Source organism: Cryptomeria japonica, chromosome 1, assembly GCF_030272615.1.
Source record: "Cryptomeria japonica chromosome 1, Sugi_1.0, whole genome shotgun sequence".
Taxonomy (NCBI): domain Eukaryota; kingdom Viridiplantae; phylum Streptophyta; class Pinopsida; order Cupressales; family Cupressaceae; genus Cryptomeria; species Cryptomeria japonica.
In genome coordinates, this window is record NC_081405.1 from 600,994,929 (window position 1) to 601,022,405 (window position 27,477).

Consider the following 27,477-nt stretch of genomic DNA (forward strand, 5'->3'; position numbering starts at 1 on the left):
TTATTAGGTAAATGAAAAGAAATTTGAGCACACAAATGCTTATATCTACCAATGAAATCAGTCACTTTTTCTATAACACCTTGTTTACAATACATTAAATCAGTTAAAGTGATTTTAGGACCAATGTTGTTTTGAAATTGTTGGATGAAAGCATTTACTAGTTGTTGAAAGGAAGTGATAGAATAAGAAGACAGAGATCAATACCATTGTAAGGCCTCATCTCTTAGTGTTCTTGTAAATAGTTTTGCAAGCAATCGTTGATCATAAGAAAAATCAATACACAAGGTTTGAAATGTTTTGACATGCGTAAGAGGATCACCTTTTCCATTATAGAGTTCCAATTGAGGGATATAAACATGTTTAGGTGGCATGAATTTAACAATATTAAGAGAAAGTGGGCTCACAACATCAAAGGTGGGCACACTAAACTTGGATTGACTCATAGAAGCAATCTATCGTTGTAAGGAAGACATAGTTTGAGCAAGATTGTTAATTGTCATCTCGGTAGAAGAATTGATGTTAGACATAGGTGATTGAGAAGGTGGTGTGATGTTGTGGAAAGAAGGCATGAACTAAGAATAAGGTGGTGGGACATTATGATAAGTAGGAATTGGTGATGATTGGGTAGGAAAAGGGACACTTAAAGGAGGAATAAAGTTGTTGAAGGAATGGCCCCCTTGTGTCACACTGATTGGTTGAGGAATAATGGGAATACTCATGAAAGTCATAGGTAACGATGGAGGATTAAATGAAGAAGAGGGATTGCCCCCATGACCCATGGTTGTAGGAATGGCATTTTGAGTTGAAGTAGCCATGATGTTGGATGTGGAAGTAGGAATACTAGTCATACGATTAGTCAAAGGAATAAAAGAATTGACTTGTGTTGAAGGTTGTGAGTAACCTAGGGTTTCAACACAATTCTTAATAGGCATGACATTAGAATAAAAAATACGTGCAATGCCACACAATATATCAATTCCATTCTTATCACTTTGAATCGTGTGCTTAAGACCTTCAATTAATGGAAGAGCTTCACTATTAGGGTATTCTTGGGACATCCATTGTTGAAAGTTGTCAAATTGATTATCCAATGTGGAAATTTGATCTAAAGAAACCCTACTTAAAGCTTCTTCTTCATCATGGGATCCATCAATGGGGTGAATAGGCACATGATTAGGATGGGAAGAATTAACATGATCCTCATTAAAGAAATCACCCAAATTAGGCTCCATCTCCTCGGTAATTAAACATTGGGAAGCCTTAATTCTAATGCTTCATCTAATGGGGATAGGATAGGTAGGACTAATAGTGGTAAAACTCATGCACTAGAGAGGAAAATTTGAATTTTGAATTGTAGGACAAAGCTTGCAAAAAAAAATCGAGTAATGCAAAATTTAAGAAAATAATGATTACACAATTTGAACTTTGTTGGGAGAAGAGGATGACACAATTTCCAAAAAAAATGAGAGGAAATTTGGAATTTTAAAATTAGGGTCAAGGGAATACCACTTAATTTTAAAATCAGAATTTTTAAAATCAAGGCAGACTATAATTCACCTATTAATTTAAAAAAAAATCTTGAAAGTTGAAATGTTGAATTTTGAAGGTATTTCCGATTCTAGAGGGTTTAAAAATCGATAAAATAAGCCAATCTTTTGGATTTAGGCTAATAAATACAGTCATAACAGTCTCCCGAAATTTCAAGAAAAAAGCCGAGGACCATGACGAGAACGCACATGGTTCGACCAACTTTTTTTGAAATTTTCAGGGATGGATATTACGATGATTTTAAAGCTAACCCCCAAAAATTGGTGAATTTTACAATCTCTAGATAGGCGAAATGAAGGCACAAAGGTGAAAATAGGACCCTATTAGGGTTTTGAAGAAAAAGAGGAATTGAAGTGCAATTTGGAAAAGGGTCAAACCTAATGGGTAGGGACACCTTGGAAAATGTTTAAGAATCCGAATGTAACTGAAATTGATTTGAAATTCACACAAAATCTAATTAATTTTAAAAATTAGGGTTTGATGACCTAACCACTTAATTTTGAAATTTAAATTTTGGGAAAAGGGGGAAAATTGGAAATTTGAATTGTGGGATTGAAGACAAATCTGAGAATAATTAGAAATCTAAAAAATTAAGTTGAAATCCAATTTTTGCACAGGTTCACTGTGATTTTTTAAAATTAGGGTTTAACAAGTAACCTCTTAATTTTGCAAATTTTAATTACAAATTGAACAAGACAATGAGGAAATTGAATTTGACAAACACAATAATTTTCTAAGACAAACACAAGCAATTTTTACAATTCACAAGTTCAATTTTAAATTTAAAAACTAGGGTTTTTAATGAATTAACCACTAAGTTTGCAAAAAGTTGAAACTTGTAAATGAAAAATATGCAATGTTGTTCAAAGGATAGCATGCAAGACATCGGGTTCACCAAAATGTGGTTGTGGGAAAATGGTGAGTGATAGATCAAGAGGAAAACTAACCCTTTCCCTCAAAGAGAGATGAGAGTTTCACTGTTGATTATCCTTCAAGCACTTTTCACCATTACATTAGGGAGATAAGGGGTAATTCACTAGATCTAATCTCCACACAAAGATGATAGATTGAATTCTGAATGAATTAAGGATGTTATGATGATCCCCTTATTCCCTTTGTTTGATTTGAAATGAAAATTAATTATGTAGTGCAAAAGTGACAAAGAATCGGTTATAACTTGAGATCTAAATATGGGATGAGGCTGTGCACTTGGATTTGGAAGTAAAATGTCGAGATGAAGTTGCCCTACAAATTTGACGAAAAGTTGTCTAGACCGTGGCGGGAATGTACACGGTCCTTCAAGAAATCCATGAAACGAAAAGGGTTTTTCCACCTCTGCAAATGAAGCTTGAATCCAATAGTACAGTTACGCACCTACAACCTACACACAAAAAAGAGAGGGAAATGTGTTGGGATTGGGAATTTGCCTTTAGGTCAAACCCCAGTTTTGGAATTAACCAAGTAATGAAAGAAAGTGCTTGCAAGTAGATGTAAATGAAAGACTGAATTGTAAATCACCTCAAGGGAGGTTGTAGTAGCAATGTTGATAGAAATTATTGTGTGGAATTGTATGTTGAAATCAATCTCCTCTTCAATGGTTGAATCCTTGACTTGAATGCAACACCTAGCCTTGAAGGGAGACTTGAGAATGCTTAATGCCGGAAAAGAATGCTTGATCACTTATGCAACTTGAATTTATCCAACTTTGACCTATCCAACTTATGCCAATGAGAGAGCGAATGCCCCCTTAAATACATGTTTGAAGGATTTGAATTTTGTCACGGGCCGACATCGGGAGAGTTTTCCTGCTCACTGCACAACCCACAATGCATGCTCTAGGAAGGTCCTGCCCCAAAATAGGGCAGGGACAGGGGCACCATGCCCTTGTCTTACCCCTTTGTCCACGACAGAGTACAGACAGAGTGATGCAGAGGCCAAGGAAGAAGTTGTTTCCATAAGCCGAGTAGTCTCCGGTCTCCGATCAGGCTAGAGGATTTGAGTTTGCATGCGTGAGGACCCTAATGCAATTGAAAATTGCTAGGGTCGCAATTTTATGACACTAAACTAGGAAAGATATTGTTTGGACTAAGAACTCTACTCTGTTAATTGAGAACTCTACTTTGCAAATTGAGAACTCTATTATGCAAACTGAGAACTCTGTTCTACGAACCGAGAACTCTACTCTGCAAACTGAGAACACTACTGTTTAAATAGAGAGAGCTAATGTTTGACTCGAGAGAGCTAATATGTTGTGAACTATGTGATTTTGATTGTTTGATGTTTGAGTTTGACTTTTCATGTTATCAATGGATGATATGTGTTTGATTTATTGTCTGAAAACACAGAAGATAGAATTTCAAACAATTCTCTTGTTTGTTCCTAAGATCTAAACATCAAGTGTATGTTACAAAAGCTCACAAAAAGCCCAAATTTCCATGGGTTTTGCACAAAGAAGACACTTCAAGCAAATCTATCCTACGAAATTGGTGATAATGCAATAACTTAGCTCACAACCAGGAATCTTCGTGACGCAAGTGTAAACACCCTAAATGGGGATGTCCACTTTTGCCATTGTTGAGAGGTGGTAGATAGAGGTCTCCAGGATTGGAAGGATGACCCAATCACCCTCTCCCCGGAAGGCTACAAGTAGCCTATGCAAAGCCGAGGATTTCTGCCTCTCCTCCAAGGAGCCAAATGGTGAGTATCTTGGGGGGAAAACCTTCTATCCCCTTGCACTAAAATTATCGCACCAAGGCTAAAAAGGGTGGCTTCTATCTAACAAGGAACTAGTAAGGGCATCTGTTTAGCGTGTTTGGGTATAAACTCAATTAAGAATGTCTCCCATCCTTGAGAACCAAGGTTTTATATACCCGAAGGGATGGAGGAGAGATATTCCCAACATTATCGTTGATTCTGAGTTTCATCAAAATCACATTTATTTTATAGTGGGTTAGATGAACTTGGCTTTAGCCATTCCCACTTGGGTCGTTCCCCTCTCACCTGACCTTATGGGCTACTCGGGAGGGTAGGCCCGCTAAGAATTATTGCACTACTTGACAAGAAAAGCGATGAGTCTAACTTTCTAATCATCTCTTTAAGGTGAGAGCATACTCGCCTATCATCAAAGACATGTAAGACATAGTATTAATTTTCCCTTCTTAATTAGTCTAAGTGCCTATATTAATAACACAAACAAGTAATGCAATCTCTCGCAGCTGCACCAAAATGTTAGTAGTTTGCAATTTTGTCTTTGGCGGTGAAGGGTTTTATAACTCCGGTCTTGGATAGTGAGTTTAGGTGCCTGCAAAACAGAAAATAACAAGTCAGATTCTGCAGAATAATAGTTCAAAAAATGCAGAATAAAAAAATGCTAAATAAACTGCTTAAAACGTTGTTTTGGAAACCCGGAACGTTGTCCTGTCAACCCAAAACGTTGTTCTGTCACCTAGAAACGTTGTTCTGTCTACCAGGAACGCTGATTCAGAAACCACGAACGCTGATTTAGAAACCAGGAACGCTGATTCAGAAACCAGGAATGCTGATTCAGAAACCAAGAGCGTTGATTCAAAAACTAGAAACGTTATTTTGTCTACCATGAACGCTAATTCAGAAACCAGAAACACTGATTTAGAAACCAAGAGTGCTAATTCAAAAACTAAGAGAGCTAATTCAGAAACCAAAAACGCTAGTTCAAAACTAAGAGAGGTAATTCAGAAACCAGAAACGCTAGTTCAGAAACCAAGAGCGCTAATTCAGGAACTAAGAGAGTTAAAACAGAGAAAAAGATAGTCAAGGGCCAAATCCTCTTTCTTATTGACGAAAACCCTGAAACGGTGACCAAGAGCGCCAATCTGTATTCCTAGAGAGCTACCCTGTGTGTCGAAAATGCTATTCTGCAACTTCGTGAAAACTTGCCAAGAAAAATTCTTACAAACAAACTTTGTTAAAAAACTTTAGGGCTAGGCCCCACGGTGGGTGCCAAAATTTATGTTTGTAGAATTATTGTGATTAATCCATTAATAAACATTCAAAACACACATACACAATGAAACATTAAATTGAGGAAAATGAAAAGAAGCAATTTAAAATACTCCCCAATGTCGTCTCATCGCTCCCTAGTCTTGAGGACTTTGCTGGTTCATTTGGTGGCTCTTAGATGCATGATTTGAGCAAAGTGACAACCTAAGAGATGGGAATTGATATGCAAAGTATGCAAGATTTTTTCTAAATGCAAACTGTACATTATAATGATTTAAACTACTATGAAAGCCATGAAATTACAATGATACTACATTATGATTATGATGCTAATGCTATGATTGCTAAGAATGCTAATGTAATACTGACAGAATGTTGATAACAATGCTCAAGGGTCTCTCTCATAGCCAAAAGAGGGGGCATTTATAAGATTTTCATGACCAAAGGTGAGGTGGCAAGAATCAACGGTGTAGATTCAGTTTGGATAAATCAATGGTTGAGATTGAAGAATTTGGAAGGAGGTTAAGGAACTGGACACTTGTCATTCCTAAGGAGAAAAGTAGCAAATAATCTCCAATCATATGTCAACAAAGGGGCAAGTTACACGGAGATGAGAGACATGTAGCATAAGTACCACGTGTCTCCAAGAGAGGGTGGACACTCCAAAGTGGTTAGCATAAGAGGTTTGAGAGGATAAGATTTATTAACCTGTGGTTAGGCTAGGGGTTGGTTAGAAGAAGGTTAGGTTAGAGAGTGGTTAGGAGTTAGGACACATGTGATTAAATTTGAATTTAAAACTAAATTTAATGGAGAGGAAGAATTAAATACACAAACTAATTAATTTGCATATTTAATTGGGAAAATGGAAGAAAATGATTAAAGTGGGAAGAATTAGAATAAATGAACCATAGAGGAATAAAAGGTCATATTAATTACATATTTTCGTATTTAATTAATTCAATTCTCCAGACCGATTTTTAGTGTATACAAATATAATATAGTTATTATTTCCTTACAAGAATTACCTTATATCCTCATGCAATTAATGTATTTCTTACTTATAGTTGAGTAACTATAATGTTCTCATATAAATTTTAAATGATGAGAACATAATAATTTGAAATCTTTTCTTATTTTAATGAAATCACTATCATTTGAAAAATATACTGTTAATTAAAGAGAAACTGAAAATAAATAATAATTATATATTTTAGAAACATAATAATTTTAATTATATAAATTATAAATTTAAAATGATTATTTAACTCAATAAAAAAATTTAAATATTCAGGAAACCACCAGCTCTATAAATTCTTAAATAAGATAAAGCCCTTAATCTCCAAAACATAATAATACTCTACAGATTTCCGAAACTAAAGGGTCTGGTCACAGGCAATCTCCATTTATTTTTTTCTAGATGTTATTGGGTTGAATTTCGTCAAACGACGGATCTGCAAACGGGAAATGTTGTGATCAAGCCTAATGATATTTGAACAGACTTGATTTTACACCCGTAAGAAATGAAGGGTCTAATGTTCGATTCGCTTTGTGTCTATCTGCTCGATCGGAACAAAAATGCTTTAGAATAAGGTATGTTAAATCCACCTGTTTTGATGGAATTTGCTAAATCCCGTGTTGTTTGCATTTTTCTTGTTTGAGATCTGATATGGCAAAGAGATCTGATCTTTTTTTAAGATATTTGTCATTTTTTTGATTTATTGAAGCCTTATCGCTATACTTTTATTTTAAAGGGTTTGTGATACTTCTGGATCGGATTATATAGTTTCAGGATATTTTTTATTTTGCAAATTGAAGAGAATAATTTAAAGAATAGATCGATTTGGGTGCTGGTATTTATGAATTTTGACTATAGTGGAGCACTTCGATGTTTTCTAGGGCAATGTAAGCATGGCACATAATTATATTTAAGCATAAATTTATCTAGGCAACTGGCTGGGAAACATTTTTTTGGGTCAAAATGGTTGGAATGTTTTCCTCTGTCAATTAAGGACCCAGTGGCATGTTGCAGAGACCAAAATGAGAGAAAATATTTATTTTGGTAGATATATACAGTGATATTCTGGTTGTTTGAAACGTGATTAGTATTTGGCAAGAGCTGTATTTTGTAGATCACGGTGATTGAAGTCAACATCACTGGATAATTCCTCCTGTGATGAGTGTTAATTCGTGAGTCGCATCGCTTCTAGTGAACTGTCCGTATTCTCTATTAGATAATTTCTTAACTGTGTTTTAAACTTGCGTCACAGTAATTTCTGGCAATGATTGAGAGTCTCACCAGCTCAAATACCAGGAAGATTGCCAAATTTCCACTAGATAATGCCTTTTAGTTCAGTTTTTGGTTAGAGTAATAACTAATAAATGTATTTGCTGTTTGTAAGAGTATTTTTTAGCACAGTTGTGTTTAGCACATTTTATAGAATTGAGATCGGAATATGATTTTAAGGGATGGAGATGCAAAGAAAAATGAATCCTTAAACATTTCTGAAGAAATTTTACTTAATTGTTTGAACTTTGAAGGAATGTTCTCACGTTAAGGTTAGTTGGATTCCATATGGGATGAAATGTGAAAATATTCATGTGTAAGCGACAACCTGAAATCTAGAAGATATGCATTAAAATACAGAGATGTAGAAGCTATGAAATAAATAAAAGCGCAATGGATGGTGTAGCTGCAATTTCTTCCATTGTATTTGGATATTATCATTTGATAAGAAATTTACTTCATTTTGTAATATCCCATTATCACGCATAATTAGTTTGTGGACAATTAGCCTATTTTCTAAGTTTTTCTATAGGCTAATTGATGAGAAAAGGAGAGCACATGATTAGTCAAGCAGTGGTGTTGTTCATGGCAGTGAGTTCAGATGGTCTCGGTGAACTTTATGATGCTTTCAGAATGTAATTTTGATCTTTTGGGAGCTCTCCAAACTTCTTGGAGAAGCATGTTATTTTTAGACAGTCATCAAGTTGCTTCGATTCATTGTCCTAAGTTCTCAGTGACATAATTGTACGATTAGAATTTCATATTTGTTTCATTTGATGCTTTTCTCAACTTGGGTGATTTATTAAATTATGAAATAATTTATTAATTGAAGTCCTAAGGAGGAAATATTAAAAAAAATGCAACGGAGTATAATTTTTTTATGTTAAAAAGCGTTCAAGTTGTGCCTCCGGGGAATGCCTAGTCACAGGAGGGCCTTCTGCACATAATGAATGATTATGTTATTTGAAAATGGGGAGTTTCTGGAGGAAAAGGGAAATTATTATTTTATTTTTTTCCCTCCAGTATGTTATAAAAAGAGGTTGTGAGCTTGTTGTTGATCTTAGCCATGCTATGAAATTTGTTTCTACTTCAGAAAGATCTTTTGATCTTCTCCAATTTTCTTGAGGATGAAAACCCTCTCGAAAAAGCTAGTTTCAGGGACAAAAACCTCGTATCTAGTTAGAGTGATTTCATCCAAGAACAACCAGTGCACATCTACACTTGATATTGGTAAGTTAAGGTGAATGTTTCCCACAGACTTTACTCTTTTTTGGAACGATTTAATGCTGTTCTGGGCTGTACTTTGCTCCAGTTGGGTTGTACTGTGCTAGAAAGGGAGCATGGTAATGTAGGAGCTGAAGCGCTTCATTTTGAGTGCTCAAATATCACTCTTTAGTGGAGTCTTGACCATAAAATTCTTGTTTGATCTCTTGGGCATTGGAATTTGGTCTTGTCTTGATGATACTAAATGTTTGTCTCTGGCGTACCTGCTGTAACAGCAACAATAACTTCTGAAGCAAACCTGTATGTAGCCATAGACGTCAATGAGATTAGTGTTGGGGTGATGGTTGATGTCAGTATGCTTTTGGGGTAGAGTTTCAATGCGTTGTATCTGAGTTTGAGGGATTTTACCAGCAACTACAAGGTTATATCAGACCTACACCAGCCTATGTTTCATCTAATAGAGGTACTCTGCAACTGGTTTATTGACAAGTTGATTTATTCATGTCATTGGGTTCATTTTTGGATTGGCGCAGCAATTGTGTTGAGTTGTAATGCATTTGATATAACTTTGTAATACCTTGGATGATACTATCGCCAGTGGCTTTTTCATGCACCTTAATATATTTGCTCACTCCATTGAATAAGTGGAAGTTGGTGCATTGTGTAATTGCACTTGACTGAATAAGTGAAGAGTGCCTATGCTTTGTAATTGTACTTCGCTGAGTAATCGAGTACTGCTCATGCTTTGTAATTGCACTCCTCTGAATAAGCGAGTGGTGCCTGTGCTTTGTAATTGAACACTCCCCTGAATAAATGTATAAGTGTTTTCCTTTCAGTTCTTGCATACCACACTCACTGAAGAATTGAAGATTTGGCTGACATTACACTCTGGTATGTTTCTTTCAAGTTTCTGCATCTAGATAGTTGGTGTGTTCCTATACACTGTATGTGCTCACCTTGCCCATCTTGGGAATTTGGGGACCAGAAAGTGATAAGGACAATGCATTGCAATTTATTTCATTTAAAAAAAATAAAAAAAATATGGTGGTTATTCTTATAACACATTTCAGTAATTTAAAGGTCTTCTTTGGCATCCTTCTTTCTGTGCATCCAGTATCATTTGTTAGAGGATTTAGTTTACACAACTCCTATTCCTATCATTTCTTTCCTCACCTTTCCATATAGTAGGGAACACAACAAACCCTAAATTGGATGAACATAGATAAAAGAATTTACTATGTGAGAAACAAAAGAAGCTGCTATGCTTGAAAATGACTCTTTCCAGTTTCCTAGCATTTGACTAATGGCTGCTTATCATTTGTATGCATCTTGCAAATAGGAAGACTTGTAGGAGATTTCTTTAGCGACAAGGGATGTTCATTTTTATCTCCTTATGCCTCAATAGATATATCCTTCACAAAAAATGGAGGAAGAGAAATACAACAAAAGTAAGTGAAATAGCCGAAGCTCTTAACAGTCAATAGTTTGCACCTAAAAGATTTATTTATTTTTTAGATAAAAATATTAGCCAAAAATTAGAAAGCTTGCAAGAGCTATCAATAGCATTTTGAAGAAAAGTAGAGTTAGTTCAAAACAAAATTGTGGGCTTTGGGCATCACATTTTTGAGGAGATGAGAACACAATGAAGAACAACTAAAATTAATGGCCTCATTCTCTTTAATATACAAATCCTTGTAGGTAATTTAATGTTCTAAATTTTGCATATTTTTTGTCTATGCCCACTTGGCGTTACACCATTTCCATGTACTGCCATTTCCAGATGCCAATTCATAAAAAGACATGTTACATCAAGTTTCTGGAATGGGGACGGCAAGAAAGGGAGGGATGTGTTTATGGTATGGTAGGGTTTGGTAGACCTTTTCCAGGGGATGTCAATCAAAGATAAGGAAAATTTTAAACATATAGGAAAGTTCAATTAACCATCTATATGACGTTCATCATATACAGTATAGAAAGAGCCATATTATGAAACATTAGGTCTTAAATGAGAATTCACATGTCTCGACAATTTACATACAACTTAACAAACAGTCAATGTCTAATCATTTCTGTTTGGGTTTTACATATATGTAACACAATAAAATGAAGAGGCTAAAATGTTATAAGTACAAAATGATAAATGTATACTATCTAAGATCTGCTGCTATACCTCTGCCTCGTGCTTGCCTCAATCAAAATTAGATTCTGAATTTGATTGAACACCCACCAATCCCTCTTGTGCATACTCCTCATCAATTTGTGTGGCATCTTGGGATCAACATAACACCACAATGTTTGAGCTTGTCGATACTCAGGTGTTAATCAATTTTGAAGTTGTGAGGCATTATGCATCAGCATGACCACTAATTCCTTTGTGCATTTGAGAGATAAGCATGTTCCTCTTGGTAGTGTGGATGAAGATGTATGTGGACCAATTCCTCTTTGTATTAGAGGAATTGACAACTTGCAAAAGGAGGCGAATGGAAAGTATCCTCAACTTTGGTGTATCCTTGCCATGTCCACATCCAATAGCTTCGATTTGAGGTAATGTAGCTCTATCTACCTTTGCCTTTGATTTGTTGAATGTTGGACCATTAGCAAAGGCAAGCCATTGTGTTTGAAGTAAAGTTGATTCCTTCATTGAATATATCTTCAAAGGGCCTTTAGTAATCTTTCTTTCACCTCGTCATCATTATGAGGGTGGCACTCTCCTAATCGTTGGTGCATACCATTGGGGATTTAGAGTGAAGGTTGTCATGTGAAATAGGGTGTTCATAATGTTCCATCACTATGTGGTGTTGAAATGTTGTTCATGTAATTCCCAAATATAGATACTGTTGAAAAATATTAGCTAAGTTCGAATATCTGATTATCGAACTTTGATGTTGTCAAATGACAATCAAATTTATATGCTAGGTTACCGGGTTCGCCCCTGGGCCGCCTTGGTACGGGTCCGGGTTCGACCGGGTCCGTGGTACGGGTCCGGTTCGACCTGGGTTCGAAAAACCCAAAGTGGCCAGTCGAACCCGGGGTCGAACCCAGTCGAACCTGAGCGGACTCAGTCGAACCCGGGTGGCTGGGCGGGCCGTAAAATCAAAAAACATTGCAAAATTAATTTTTTTTTCAAATCCGCCTTGTAAAAAGTGAAAATTATAACCTAAAATTGACTTCTAAAACATTTTATTGACTCATTTCACCTCATTTGTGTTGCAAACAAAAGTTTTATGAGAGCAGGTTGAAGAAAGGGTGAACAAAATTTGGCTTCCAAGATCAAAGAGGAGGAGTTGAAGACTGATTTTTGAAGCTTCAACAAGTGTTGCAGAATCATTTCCATACATTTTCAAGCTTTCATTGGCTGCAAGAGGTAGGTTTTTAAACATTTTTTTCCAACTATTTTTGTTTCACAAATTGTCAAACATGAAACTTGAATTTTTTTTCATTATTTAGTTTTTGTTTTTGAATATGTTTATATTATTTCTTGCCATAGGAACTAGAATGGCATCTACATCTTCCTCCATTGGCAATGAACAAATAATTGCAAAACAAAGAAATGATCCAAATTCTCCCTTATGGAAATATGTGGACATTATAAAACAACTTCCGGGAGGTGGGGGATTCCGTTGGAAATGCCATGGATGTGATATTGAATGTAATAGTTCATATTATCGGGTGGTAGGCCATTTGTGTGGAATAAAAGGAAGAGGCATCAAAAAATGCCCTGGAAAAAATGGTAAACCTATACCAGATGAGACAGTGATGAAATATATTAGGGAGCATGAGGCAGCAGAAGAGAGGGAAGCCTGTAGATTGAACCAAACCGCATCAAAGAAAACAAAGGGAATGCAAGGCCCTTCTAATCCTACTATTATAGTAGAAGACCACCCCTTCTTTGCCACAAATGAACCTCAAAGTGAACCACCCTTGACATGTAAAAGAACAAAGGGGCCTTTAGAAACCGCATTCCAAAATGAGAGTAGAGACAATGCTGACGAAGATATAGTTAGGTGCATTTATGCAAATGGGTTGTCATTCAATGTTGTTCGCTCCCCATATTGGAAACAAATGATAAAAAGTGTTAATGAGGCTCCAAAAGGGTATAAGGGCCCCAGTTATGAGAAGGTATGCGGAACATTATTGGAGAAAGAGGTGAAGAGGGTTGAAGATGTTGTTTGTAACTAGGGCTATATAGGGTTCGGATTGCCTTAAGGCAACATCTGAACCCTTTTAGGTCTGGGCCCTAAAGGGTAACGTGCCCCAAGTCTAGGCCCTGCCCTATTCCTCACGCTATCCTAAATACACACGCCATAATAATATTGGCGCCAAAATTTAAAGGAGGCCGACTTACAAATAAGGGTTAAAGGTGCATATAAATAAAAGACATTTCACAAGTCAAATACATTCAGTTTTGCTTATGCTCTCAGTTATGCGAAATAACTCCAGCAAGGTGCGAATTCAGTCTATGTGAAATACTTCAGTCAAGGTGCAAATTCAGTCTAATCTAAGTGCGACCTTGATACCTAGAAGTGCGAATATTATTGTGCAAAGTTGAAGACTCTGCTGATAACACAAGATTCAACTTTGTGTGAAGATCTCTATGCCCTAATTGCAAACTGAAAGTGTAGATTCAGTTGCCAAGAAGGTGCAGACCTGGTGCATGTGAATGTTCAGATTCAACTGTTAAAAGGAGCAGACCTGGTGCGTGTCAAGGTACAGATCTGGTTGATGTTAAAGTGCAGACCTGGTGTTTAAAAGGGCAGATCTGATTCATGCAAATGTGCAGTTTGAAGATCTCACTTTTGAGCTAAGTATTGTATTATTACAATTCAGAATTGAATACATAATCCGACCTGTGGGTCTTTAGTGCTGGGTTTTTCCTCCTTGGAGGTTTTCCCAGGGTAATTGAGTTGGTCTCTTGTGCACTTATTTCTTTCTTTCATTTACTAGTCTTATTCACTTAATCCTAATCTGAAATTACATATTGAAAGTCTGATTGCTGGTCTAATACTCAAAAATCCAACAAAAGATGCATTGGAACCCATAAGGGATTCATGGGTTGAGACAGGTGTAACAATTGTTTTAGATGGGTGGAAAGATGCTAAAAACTGTCCCTTGATCAATGTCATAGCGATGTCCCCTAAAGGGGCAATGTTTTTGAGAGCTGTGGATTGTGAGGGCCAAATAAAAGATGGCCAATTTATTGCAGAAATTCTCATCTCTGCCATTGAGTCTGTGGGATCCTACAATGTTGTCCAAGTCATAACGGACAATGCAAAAAATTGTAGAGCTGCTGGTTTGTTGGTTGAGCAATGCTACGATCACATCTTTTGGACACCTTGTGCGGTACATTCACTCAATCTTATGCTACAAAGGATTGGGCAAAAAATAAAATGGATCAGAGATGTGTATGCAGAGGCTGAGGACATCCAGATGTTCATCACAAACCACCACATGTCTCAAGGGATTTTTAGAACCTATTCGAATTTGGAGCTATTGAAGGTAAGTGAAATAGTAATTTAATTTTACATTTTCTGTTTTTTTTTAATTTTCAATGTTCATAATATCATTGTGTAAGCTATATTATGTATTCTTCTTTAAAGTTTGGCATTATTTTTTAATCATTTGGCATTAATTTGTGTTATAGGTTGCTGAGACCCGTTTTGCATCAAATACAGTCGTCTTAAGACGACTTGTGAAAGTTAGAGTGGCACTATGCAATATGGTGATCAACACCAATTGGATTGTATGGAAGCAAAGTAGCACTGAGAGGGCAGAAAAAATTAGGGATAGAATATTGAGTGAGAAATGGTGGGATCTTGTTACATATCTCCTAAGTATCACTGAGTCCATCATGAGCATGATTTGCTATACAGACATGGATAGGCCTTGCATAGGTGAGATTTATGATGGCATTGACTCAATGCTTGAAAAAATAAAGGTCACCATAAATGAAAAAGAGAATGATCCTCAGGAGAAATTCTTCAAAGAACTGGAAGTAATTATTGTAGAAAGGTGGAATAAGATGACCACTCCTTTGCACCTTCTTGCCTATGCCTTGACACCTAAGTACTATAGCAATTAGTTTCTTGATAAACCAGGAAGGATTCCACCATGGAGAGATCTAGAAGTATCTGATGGGTACAAGGCAGCATTTCTTAGACTATATCCCGATGATGATTTGCGAGATGTTGTTACAAATGAGTTCATAAAATTTGCAAATGGGAATGGTCTAAGTGTTGATGCACTTCGTCATAGATCCAAGAAGGATGCTCATAGCTGGTGGTACTTCCATGGCACATGCTTCCAACACCTACAACCCCTCACTATAAAAGTTTTATCACAAGTAAGTTTAATTAATTAAAATTTTAAATTTACAAGTTTTAGTTTATTTATATTTTACTTTGTCTTCATAGGTTGCTAGTAATTTTATTTTTATTAATGTATAACTTTAATTGTTTACTTTGTCTTCATAGGTTGCTAGTTCATCTGCTTCAGAAAGAAATTGGAGCACATACTCTTTCATCCACTTTGTAAAGCGCAATAGGCTGCTATCAAAAAGAGCGGAGAATTTAGTATATGTGCATTCCAACCTACGTCTTCTGTCACACAAACAACATGACTACACACAAGGGGAAACAAAGATGTGGGATATAGAGCCAGAGCATACTGATTTGGATTCTCCTGCTTCTTACCTTCTTGCATTGACACTTGATGACTCGGAAATTGAGCCAACTTATAGTGCAAGTGCAAGTGGCATTGGCTCATCTAATGTCAATGTCAATGAGGAGGAGGAGGAGGAGGAGGAGGATGAATTAGATGATCCATTTGATGATTAAACTTTAAGTTTATATTGTTGAAAGTTGAAACAATGATTCTTGAGTATTTTGTCATTTTGATATTAAACTTGATGTATATGATGCTATTATGGTATGATCATGATGCTATGATTACAAGTTTATGTTTGTTTTGTTGTTTATATGATGCTATGTGACATGCAAATTTTAATTCATGCTTATAGGCTTCATAAATATCAATATATATATATAAAATTTACATGTTTTTGTACTAACGAACCCAAACGAACCCAAACCCCTTTTCAAAATTTTGCCGTACTAGCATACCGGGTTCTTCGAACCCGAACCCATGCCCGAACCCGAACCGGCAACCTAGTTTATATGTATTATTTCAATATACTTGTTATTGGGCTGGACCCAAATGTAACGTGGTAAAGGCAATTCAATGTGTGATAGGGCTGGGGCCAAAATGTAACGTGCTTAGGCATTGGGCTGGACCCAAATGTCCAACGTGGGAAAGGCAACTAATAAAATAATAATATTAAAATAGCAAGTGTTGCAAGCTGATCTAGATGTCTACCGCCAAAAGGAGGATATATATATATATATAACAACTTCAAGATGAAGTCAAACACATTCACTGTTACTTGTCAAATGCGATCTGCTCTCCTATCTTAGTGATCTGCTGTTCTACTTTAGCGATCTGCTCTTCTACACTTGGCGACTCTGCTGTTTCACACTTTGGCGAACTTCAAGGACATTATTAAGCAAGGTTGTCAAGATTGTTTATAATTCTGCTTCAGCCTGTTGAAGTCATCTTCTGCTGGTCTGCTCCTTTGGTCACCTACTGCTGGTTAGGGCAGCATCCTCTATCACCTTGGCAACTTGCTGTTTGGACAGCAATCAGAGATAAGTCTGTTATGTTGTAATTGCTTATCATTGAGATAATACATTATATGTTTAAGGCTGGGTTTTTCATCTCCAAGAGGGAGGTTTTCCCAGGGTATTGGTGTCTTGTGTCTCGTGTTTCATTACTTTTACTGTTTATTCACAGTCTGATTATGATTAATTAGTTTGTTTCACATGTGAGCACTTAAAATTAACAGATACTAATAATAAATTGCTTGCATCATTCACTCAAGTGTGTTGTCAAATGTTTTATATTTTTCTCTAAGACTATGAGAGCCAAGTATGCCAAATGTTATATTGTACATTCAGTTCAAAACAAAATCTCATTCTTGTTTGTCTCTTTTTATGAGAAGTTAAAACATGTGACAAAAATAAATGAACCCCATTGATTGGGCCTTGCCATGGGTTCTTGTAGATACTATAAATTGGCAACTTTATATTGATGGATTGTCAAATCATTGTAAAACCATGAGAGGATTGGCTTAATATGTGTGATTTGTTTCATTGGAATATAATTGTTCGGTAGATGGCTAACAAGAATACTAGAAAACTATTCTAGTCATTTGTTTGTAGAGGCATTGGAAACTAGATCTGTCACAACTTTTTCAAACATTATTTAATGTTGACAAAATTATTTTTAAGGGAAAATTATTTAAATATGGGAATATCTATACAACTAATACAAAGGAGGGCACGACACTTGGATTGATGTTTGCTTAGATATGCTTTATTGAATTTAGTTAGGCCCTAAACCCTAGTTTATTAGAACACTCATCTAGTGGATCTCCAATAAAGATTTAAATTGATGTCATCAATGTGTTTGGCATTATATCATTAAGAATTCACTATGATCATTAATCCAAAATTGTGGCCTAGATGGTCTTGTCCATAGTGTCACATTCTACAAGAATTAGGGCAGCTATGAAAAAGCTAGTTACATTTAAAATTACAAATTTTAGCTGGAATAGGACTCATATTAATTTAAGGCAAACAAATGAATAGAAAAACAGTCACAACTCACAACAAACCCTAGCGTGTCCATGAGTCAAAATAATTTTCATGTTGTGACTGGAGACATAATTTAATATTGGAATGAACTCCACCAATCACACATAAGTGAAATCTGGGGTATAAAACCCTAAAAATTGCAATTATAGTCGAAAAATTTGTTAGAAATAGAGGGAAACCAGTCAAAATCAATGATCAACGTGTTTTTTAAAATCACTTTTTCTCACACACAAAATTGCAAATTTTGCTTTTTAACCATTAATCGTGATTTGTTTCTAATTTATGCTTCCTTGGTTGCAGCTAGCCCCACCCTCTCATTACCACTAGTATTCCTCTTTCCTCTTTCCTCTCACAGAGACCAATACCACAAGCAACCAGGGATGGCAGAGTTGATTTTGTAGACTTTACTGGCATTAGCATACCCTTAGACATTGCTTTGCCCCCCATAAACAATCTATAATCCTCTGTTTTCTTAGCTGTCACTAATTCTAGACAAACTTTAACCCCTTATCCTATAATGCCCAAGAGGTAACCATATATCTTGTTGTAGCTGCCTCCTAAATTTTTGTTACAAATATGACACAACCACATTCTACTTGAGCTGTCACAAATTGGACAAGAGGTTTAGAGAGTTTGAAAGGACCCTTTGAATAAAATTCCAAGAGGGTGGAAGGGCACTCAAATGGATTGTGACTGTCCTCCTTCACTCTCACCATTCCCACACCTTTATGATCCCCTATTTGAGCATGAAACGTGTTCACTACTGTCACTATTGCTGAACATGTTATTTTGTGTAGAAAAGAAGAAGAAACTACCCTACTTCTCCTTAGTGCTCATTGCTCACTAATGTTGCCTGTTGCTGCCCTAGTTTTGATACCTCAAGTTGCCTTCAATTGTGCCATTGCAATTATTTTTTTGTATGTAATTATGGTTTGGAATGGACAAGGAAGCTATGTTTTGTGCATTTAGGGCTTAGTGTAGTGTGGGAGTCTACAACACAAGACTTATTTTAATTTTTTATTTAATAATGGCAATTTTTTTTGTTTTTTATTATGGAATAATTGATTGTCTTGATTGCTTAATGTTGTTTCTTGTGTTTGTAATGGAGCTTGATTATTAGCTGTGCTTGGGTCCTAGTTCCTAATGGGGGGGGAGTGGGGTGGGGTGGGCTATGGGGGGCTTGCCTCTACCACTTGTGTTGCTAGGGGTTTAGAACAGTCGGTGATAGATTTTGGAGCCTCCCTGGTGAGGGTTTGGGGGCAGTGCCCCCGAAGAGAAATTTTTAAAAACTTGCCTAGCAATACAGTATAAAAGTTACATATCAAAAATAAAATAGAAGAAAAAAAGGTGGTAACTGTGTGTGGAGACTATGAGAGATTGAAGAGGAATTTTGCAACGAATTTGCTGTAGGTTGTATCCCTTTGTTTTGCTGGAAAAAATAAATGTAGGACTGGCATTTTTCTCCATGGATGTAGCCCATATTGGGTGAATCACACATATCTGTGTCTCTTGTATGCTATGTTTTGTGTGTGTGTGTGTTTTTTTGATACTCAGAGGTATCCCCGCAACCCAGCCCAGTGCTCAGGATGGGCGAGTGGAGGCGAGACTAGTCCCTTGGGGTGGTTTTGGAGCCTGCAACCAACAAACACCGGTTAAACCTGTCCCTCGGAGTCGAACGTGATACCAATGGGGAGCAAACCCATGGCCCAAGCCAACTCCGCTGAACGTGCGGGCTATGTTTTGTGTGTGTTTTATTTATGCAATCTTTTGATAATTTCATTGCTTTGTGATTGTATTCCTAACATTTTGTCCTTTCCCGATTGACTTTGAGGGTTTGGGGATGGCAGGGGATGTTTCTTAAAGTGTCTCTAGGTCTAAAGAGTAGGGGACACATCCATAGAGAACATAGATAAAGTGGTGTTGTATATACATACTCACAGAGATAGACATTAAGGGAAATGGTTTAGGAGCTATATCTGTCCAACTTTAAAGTTTATTTGATGATCATCAATTTAAATGTCATTGGTGCATGTATACATATATAATCCTGCAAAAAAGCAGAGTTGGGTTCAAATGATTATAAATGGGCTTTATAATGTCTAAGCATGTAATGAAGAGACAAGTTGATATTTTATTGCCAAAATTTTGCAATTAGTCTATTAGGACATATATGTGAATATTTATATTGTCAATTTGTCATGTTCCCTTTGCTGGGATAAAATGAATATGTTATTTAACATACTAAAAAAAAGTGTTTTAAACACTATATTAATAATATAATTATATCATGACAATAACACTATTAATATTATTAATAATAAAAAGTAAAAAAATAAAATAAAAGATTTTCGAATTGAAAGTGCTGGTCAATGCCATAAGATATTTCATTTTCAAATAGGGTTGGCTCCACCGGATTATTCCAATTTGGTATAAAAGGGCACTCAAGATTTCATTCTAGGGGAGCAATCTATGTATTTTTTGAGTGTTTTTAATTTCTGAGTATATTGTGAATGGCGGGATTAAAATCCCTGCACTCATACATCAAGGTATTTGGGCAAAACCTGAATACCTTTACTTTGAGGAAATCCAAATTAGGGTTTGCAGTTGAGCTTACATTTTTGAACATTTATCGATATTCAGGTTGGACCATCACAGGAGAGTCTAAGTGTTGTTGATTGTGTCCTATAGCTCCATTTGCCAAGTTGTGACCTCAGTTGGAGTTATCTTCAGATCTTCAGACTTGAAATCCCTTAAAGAATTCCATTGCTGCAGGAAGGTTTAGCCCAGACTTACCCTATAGGCGTTATCTACCAGGATAGATTGAATTTGCCTAATTTACTACACCTGAAATCTGAGCAGTATACAACATAGGAGAAGACCTACTGATTGTAATAAAGCCACCAGATCCAACACATAAATCAACAATGAATTAGGTTGAAGGTCACTAATTTCTTCATGAAGGTGTGAATCATTATATCACAACTGGCATTTAAGTCTGGCTTGGCAATGTGGAGTCTTAAGATTTATGGAGTAGATAATTTCAAGTATCATTCCAGATCGCACCCTTTATACCCTTATGTAAGCTGAACAAGTAGAGAAATTGGACAACGAATGACTAGAATTGCATTATACCAGCCAATTGCGATGTGAAACAGGTAAGCATAACTCATTTGATCAGCCCAGGTTAACTCCGTTTAATTCCAAATACACCATTGGTCGAGTATGCCCTCATCACAGAAGGAGATTTCAGACTTGTAAGTGAATTATAACTGTTTAAACCTTAGGCTTAGATTTGTAAACAGATTGATGTTGTGTAAACATTAGGCTCGGATCTATGAGGAATTAAATGTTGTGTAAACCCCTAGAGTTGCCTACAGTCATTTATTGATTTGCAACAATGAGACATCTGATTTGCAAATTTGAATATACAACAGCGTGGAAATCATTTTATGCTTAGCTTCTTGCTTAGATTTGAATTATAAACACTAGTTTGATATCCAATCATTGTTTGACTGTTCAATTCTCCGTTCCTGAGTAATAAGGGTGCATTTAGTGGAGACTGTGTATCTTACAGCCAAGGAACATATCATATATATCATGGATCATAAATTATAGTTATACTTTAAAATAATCAAAAAAATCTTTTAGTCATACAAAAGCAAATTGAATTCTGCATGTGATTTAAATTGCATAAGGATTCCCTAAAACCTATCATGTCAATGTCAGACATTAAATTTGAAAAAACTCAGGTCATCTGTCATATTGTTGTAATATGACTGTACCTTTTTTAATGACACCGAAGGTGAGGAGATCAAGTCTGGGAGTGATGTGATTAGTTTCCTCTCAATACATTTGGCCTTGATTGCTTTGTTTTGATTTGCACCTGAGAAAATGTGACTGCTATTGAAGACAAAGCAATCAAGGCTAAATGTAATGATGCAAGTAGTTTTGTGTGGATACGAGGAAAATGTTTTGATTTGCACTTGAGATTCTGAGAATTTGTGACTGCCACTGAAGACGAAGCAATCAAGGCTAAATGCAATTTTGCTACTAGTTTTGTGTGGATAAGAGGAAAGTGTTTTGTTTTGCTCTTTGAGATGTTTGTAAACCAGTGGCAGAAAAGTGTTGCAAAAGGCAAGTAGCCTTCCAGTGATTTCTGTAAATATTTTTCTGGTGCATTTTATAGCTATTAAGATGGTAGATATGCTTGGATTCTGGAGGGTTTTTTCCTATCCTTTAGTTATTGAAGGGAAAGTTGAAATACTTCCAGATATTTATTGGAGACATCTTAATATTTATGCTTTGTTTTGTTTAATACTCAGGAACAGAGAATTGTAGTTATCAGGTTTGAAAATTCCATTCAGTTTGGGAGGCCAAAAAATTTGGAAATTTGGTAATTTTCCTATAGGAAATGAAAATTCCAGACAGATTTGGCTAGTCCAAAAAATCCGCATCTGGACAGATTTGAACAAGTTCTGGTAGGATCTGATAACAGAGCCAAGAATACTGTTGAAAGTAGATGACGGCAATTTCTCATGATTACCCTCGTCATTCAATGTCTTGACTTCTTGGATTTTGTCAAAGAGAATTGAGGGGCTTCTGGAGGATTCCCTTAGTTGATGGTTAAGAGTGTTTCTCTTTTAATTTTTTTTGTGTAGTCTCATAAGTCACAGGAGACCCCGGTCCATGGGAAACTGTGATGGCTAGGACAAAAAATGTATGGTGGCAATTTCTAGCTCGATGTTAATGGAACATGTCACTAGATGGAAGGATAGGAGACTTCTGCAGGTTTATCATTGTCAGAGACAAGCAACATTGGTTTAGAAACTTTTGCATCCTTGTTACTCTAGTATAATAAATTACCGAGTCTTAACACAGCTAATTCGTTTCTATTAATCTCACTATCTCAGCATCCGTGTTTTACTGTAAGTGTCATTTGCATCAATCCTTGAATTTTTTTTGAGTTCCGTAAATAGACTTTCGTTTAAAATGCTTGCAACCTAGGAATTCTATAGCAGTTCCCTTCAAATGAGAGTTCATCAGTTTTCCATTGTATGTGATCCTCAAAATAGATTATGCTTGTATGGATAATATAAACTCAAATCAGTTTCTGAGTTCAATGATGTTTGGGGAGATGGAATTCCATGTGGAATTATTGCAATCACAGTATCTGACTAGTGAAGCCTTGGCACTAGGAAGTCTGTTACAAGGCTGAATCAGGCTATCATCAGGAAAGAGTACCTCAGGTGCAGCTTTTCCATTTGAGCCTCCTTCAACCAGTAAAACATCTTTTATTGGTTTTCAGACAGGATAGTTTCTTTGTCTTTTGTTTTTGATTGATTTCTTCAAACCAATGTCAATGTGTATCACACAACCGTGCTAAAGATCAACCTATGCTATCTGCGGTCAATGATATATTTCAATGCTAAAGTTAGTATATTTTGTAGGTTTTGTTATGTCACATTTGCCATTCCTTTTGCTTTTAGTTTTAGTGCACAAATGTATCTTGGAACTTTATTTTTTTGCTACTTACCTGTATGGGATTGTTATGCTGCATAGCACTTATATCGCTACAGTCTAACTAGATGAAATGTTGGTTCTGTTTTGCAGCATAATTTGTCAGTCACAGACTAAAGGCAAATCTCTTAGATTTGAAGGAATTGTTGTTTAGGAGTAGGTAGGATGGCATGCCTAGCACTTTCTCTACAGCCAATAAAAGGACCTGACATTCTGCTTCAAACCCGTGAATGGTTCCCTCCAGCAAGAGCATTGGTAGCTGTATCTAGTTTTAAGGCCACCCGTCTTGCATTTGCAAGTGGAAAAAGTACTACAGCTGATGATGGTGATCAAAGTCTTGGTGACGATCCTTTGGCAGCCTCAAGTGGGCAAGTAGTAGTTGGAAAGGAGAGCAAATATCGAATAGTATACCGTTTGGTGAATAGCATCTATGTTCTTGGTATTACAACTGCAGATCAGGATGATACTGTAAACAATGTATTTGAATGTACTGGAATAGTAAATCAAGCAGTAAGTGTAGTTGTGGCTGCTTGTAGAGGTGTCGATGTTACTCCTGACAAGCTTCATCGCAAGTATACAGAGATTTACATGGCTCTAGATATAGTTTTGCATGGGGCAAGTAGCACGAGACTTGCAACTATTTTGGCATCTATGCATGGGGAGGGTATTGCAAAGATGGTTCTTTCTGCGATAGATGCTGAGAATCGTGTACGTGGTGCAGAAAGCTGGAATCAACTAGAAGGGCAGTCTCTTGAGCACAAGGCAAATGTACAAGTCCTCTCACAGGCTATGTTTGAGTTGCCAGAAGAGACTTTATCTGCTGGTGATGAGGTGGCAGCAACTCTTACCCCTGCCCCACAGAGCTCCGCAGCTCAGACTTCTCAACAGAAATCAGCTGACAAACCAGCTAATGAGGATCCTTTTGCAGTTAGTGATTCTGTAAACAAAACTGATGAACTTGCAGGTGGATTTAAAAAGAATAAAGAGTCACCATCTGATGTCACATTAGCTCTTGCTGAGCTGGACGTGACAACCTTGAAAACAACTTCAACGGCAGAGTCCACATTTATTGGAGTGGAGGGATTTGAAGGAGACTATGGAGGAATTGAGTTTGGTAATGAGCAGGCTTCATTAGCTGAGGCATTTGAAGGTTTGGATGATGCCTTTGGTGGAGGTTTGGATGCCTCTGAATTTGGAGCAACTATAGAACCAACGAGAACAAAAGGGCTTGGAGGCCTTGAATTGTTAGAGAGTGGACAGACGGCATCAAAACCATCATCTGGACCAACTCTTCCTCCTGGGGAAGCACTGACTGCAGGCATGGCATCTTCAAACAAAGGTCCTCTATTATACCTGCACGAGGAGGTGAATGCCGAGTTCAAAGAATCAGTACTCAAAAAGATAGGAGTTCAGGGTACACTGTTCTTGAAGACTACTTCCCCAAAAGATTCCAGCATCAAGGATAACGAGTTTTCATTTCGACTTCATGGTTCAGCTGGCATCAAGAATGCTATCATGCAGGATGCCATTGTAAGCAGTCTCGGGAAGGGTTTATTTCACATCAGAACTCCAGTGTCAGAAGATCCTTTGACAATTTTGAAATATCGTCTTCAGCCCCGTTTTACTCCTCTACCTTTGAGGGTTCGATTGCTCACACGTCGAAGTGGTACCTTGCTCTCCTTAATGATACAATATGTAGCCAATCCGTTTTTGCCTACACCTCTTAAAGATGTAGTTTTCATTGTGAAATTACCAGAGGATCCTACATTATTGAAAGTATCCCCTAAAGCTACTTTGAACCGTCAAAGCCAAGAGTTAAGATGGCATGTTCAGGAGATCCCACTGCAAGGTCGTCCTGGTTGCTTAAAAGCTCAGATGCCAGTCAACTCTGAGACACAGGATTCCACAGATAAGGCTCCTCGCAGGAAAGAACCTGAAATTAAAGGTCGTGTAGAGTTTGCTGTCCAAGGGCACACACTTTCAGGAATTACTGTCGCGTCTGTTTCTGAAGGGCTTACAGACTTTTACTTGGGGGAAAACAACTATAAAACTGGCAATTATCTGTGTTTGTAAGAATACGAAGTGGTTTTGAAAAAAACGGATGACAGCATTTTCACTCTTTTATTTCTAGAAAGTATTTTAGTCAAAGGTTGTTTGAACCTTGGAGAGTGAGGTCACACGTCTTTTGTCTGTGTTTTTGAATAATTTTCCTAGACTATTGTATGGTTGGTTACTTCATTCTCAATTAAAAGTTTCAATATTGGGCAATTGCGTCATTTTGGGTCTATATATTTGAAATGTGTAGAATCACTTCTCTGAGCATTAGTGACGAGGGGCTCCAGGTTGAAGCATTGACACAAGCTTATTGATCCTAATTCAGTTGTCAGGAATCATGGTGGTGGATTTTTGCGGCAATGGTTATAAGATAATTGATATCTCCTTCCACCAATTGTTGATGATCTGATAGAAATGTCTGTAGTAAAGTCAATTCTTCCTCTTGGTATTATTGGTAATTTGGTGAGTCAGAACAAACTTTCTGTGTTTACATGTATGAATATTTTGAAAGAATTTTTGTGTGCTGGAAGTTCCAACTTTGGAACTGCCGAAGATCAAGAAAGAGCAAAGCGATTTATTTGCCTTTATTTGTATTGTATGTGAAAATATTTGAATATGTTGTTATGCAGAATTACTGTAAATACTTTAGCAAAACAGGTCTGCAAGTTTCTGTGTGCTGGAAGTTCCAACCTTGGAACTGACGAATATCAAAAAAGAGCAAAGCGATTTATTGGCCTTCATTTGTATCGTATGCGAAAAGAGTTGAATATGTTGTCTATATAAAATGTCAACATAGTAGATGGCTGAGAATTACTGTCATGATTTGTACCAAAACAGGTCTGCAAGTTGTGTTTATATATATTAAAGAACAAGTTAGATGTAGACGTTCCGATGCAATATGTTTCCAAGGCATTATATTACACTAATGATTGCTTAACTTTCTGAATCCAATAAGCTCTAAGCTTCTATTATTCCAACTTTAAACATGGAAAGTCTTGCTTTGCTTGGTATGAGTAATGCTTTTGCATGAATTGTTTTTAGGTTTCAAGATTGACTTTCCCTCATTTGATCTCGTCATTTTTCCATTGCATCTTTCAGACATGAGGCACCATTTAACTGTCTCTTGTATATCTAACTTATTTGGGGAAGGTTTTGAGAGTATTAAACAAGAAGTACCACGTAGTGGCAAGTACTTATCTTTTTAGTATTGCAATAATAATATTTGTTGGTCAGTTGATAGTCAATTATGGCTTATGAATTTAGGAGTGGGTTGGATAACAATTTGGGTTAAAAGATTCATGCAAATTGTATGTTTTGTAGCATGTAGTCGTGTTATCTACAGTTTTAGTATTGTAATAAAAGTATTTATTATATAGTTGATAGATGAATGATATAACAATGACACTATGTCTTCAATGGACCACACTATCTTTGCCCGCATCCTTGTGGGCATTGGCATCTCCTCGTCTCTCCCGAGAGATGTGGTTCGTATGGTGGGAGATAGGCCTTGGACACAGCTGTTGGATTTTGAGGGCCTCCTTTTTTGCTGTCGGAAATGCTTCTCTACGGGTCATCTAGCTTCAGACTGCTCTATTTCACACCACAAAGGTGCTGCCACTTGGTGGAAGGATACTATTGCTGATCACTTGACCATCCAGGCTACTGATCTTGATTTGGATGGCTCCTCTTAGGAGCATGAGGTGCCTCTTACTGTCGCTGATGCTATTGTTGATTCCACGGTTTTGGCCCCTATGTTGGACTCCTCTTCCGCCCCTGTGGATTCAACTCCTGTCACTCCAGCTTTGCTGCCTTGTTCTTCTCTTGCTGATGCTGTTGTTTTTGCTCCTGTTGTTGCTCCTCTTCAACAATTTGTCGCGGTTCTGCAATAGCTTGTTGCTGCCCTGCAATAGCACTTTTATGCCACTACTGTTTTAACTTTATGGGGTCCTCCCCGCTGGACAACTATCTTGTTGGTCCTAACGATAGTATCACTTGGATTGTGGTTTGTCATAGGCAGAAGGGGAAGTCCTCCGACCTCCCCCAAACCCCTCCTTGTCTTCATTGAGTGGGTTTGGGTTGTTCCTCCTTTTGTGTTCTTTGTTTTAAGGGTCTTTACCCTTGTTGTTGGATGTTGTTTTTGTGCTTTTATAGTCTCTGACTATG

The 27,477-nt window shown here is 36.8% G+C and overlaps 1 protein-coding gene across 1 annotated transcript; it reads left to right on the forward strand.

The window, feature by feature from the left end:
* The first annotated feature begins 6,858 nt into the window (after positions 1 to 6,858).
* Positions 6,859 to 26,052, forward strand: LOC131048099 (uncharacterized). The gene is made up of 2 exons (XM_057981955.2): positions 6,859 to 7,116; positions 23,353 to 26,052. The coding sequence occupies exon 2, from the start codon at positions 23,425 to 23,427 to the stop codon at positions 25,330 to 25,332; it is 1,908 nt and encodes a 635-aa protein (XP_057837938.1). The 5' UTR covers positions 6,859 to 7,116; positions 23,353 to 23,424; the 3' UTR covers positions 25,333 to 26,052.
* The last annotated feature ends 1,425 nt before the right edge of the window (positions 26,053 to 27,477 follow it).

Coding starts and splice junctions, on each gene's coding strand:
- LOC131048099 (XM_057981955.2), top strand. CDS start 23,425: ATGGCATGCCTAGCACTTTCTCTACAGCCAATAAAAGGACCTGACATT.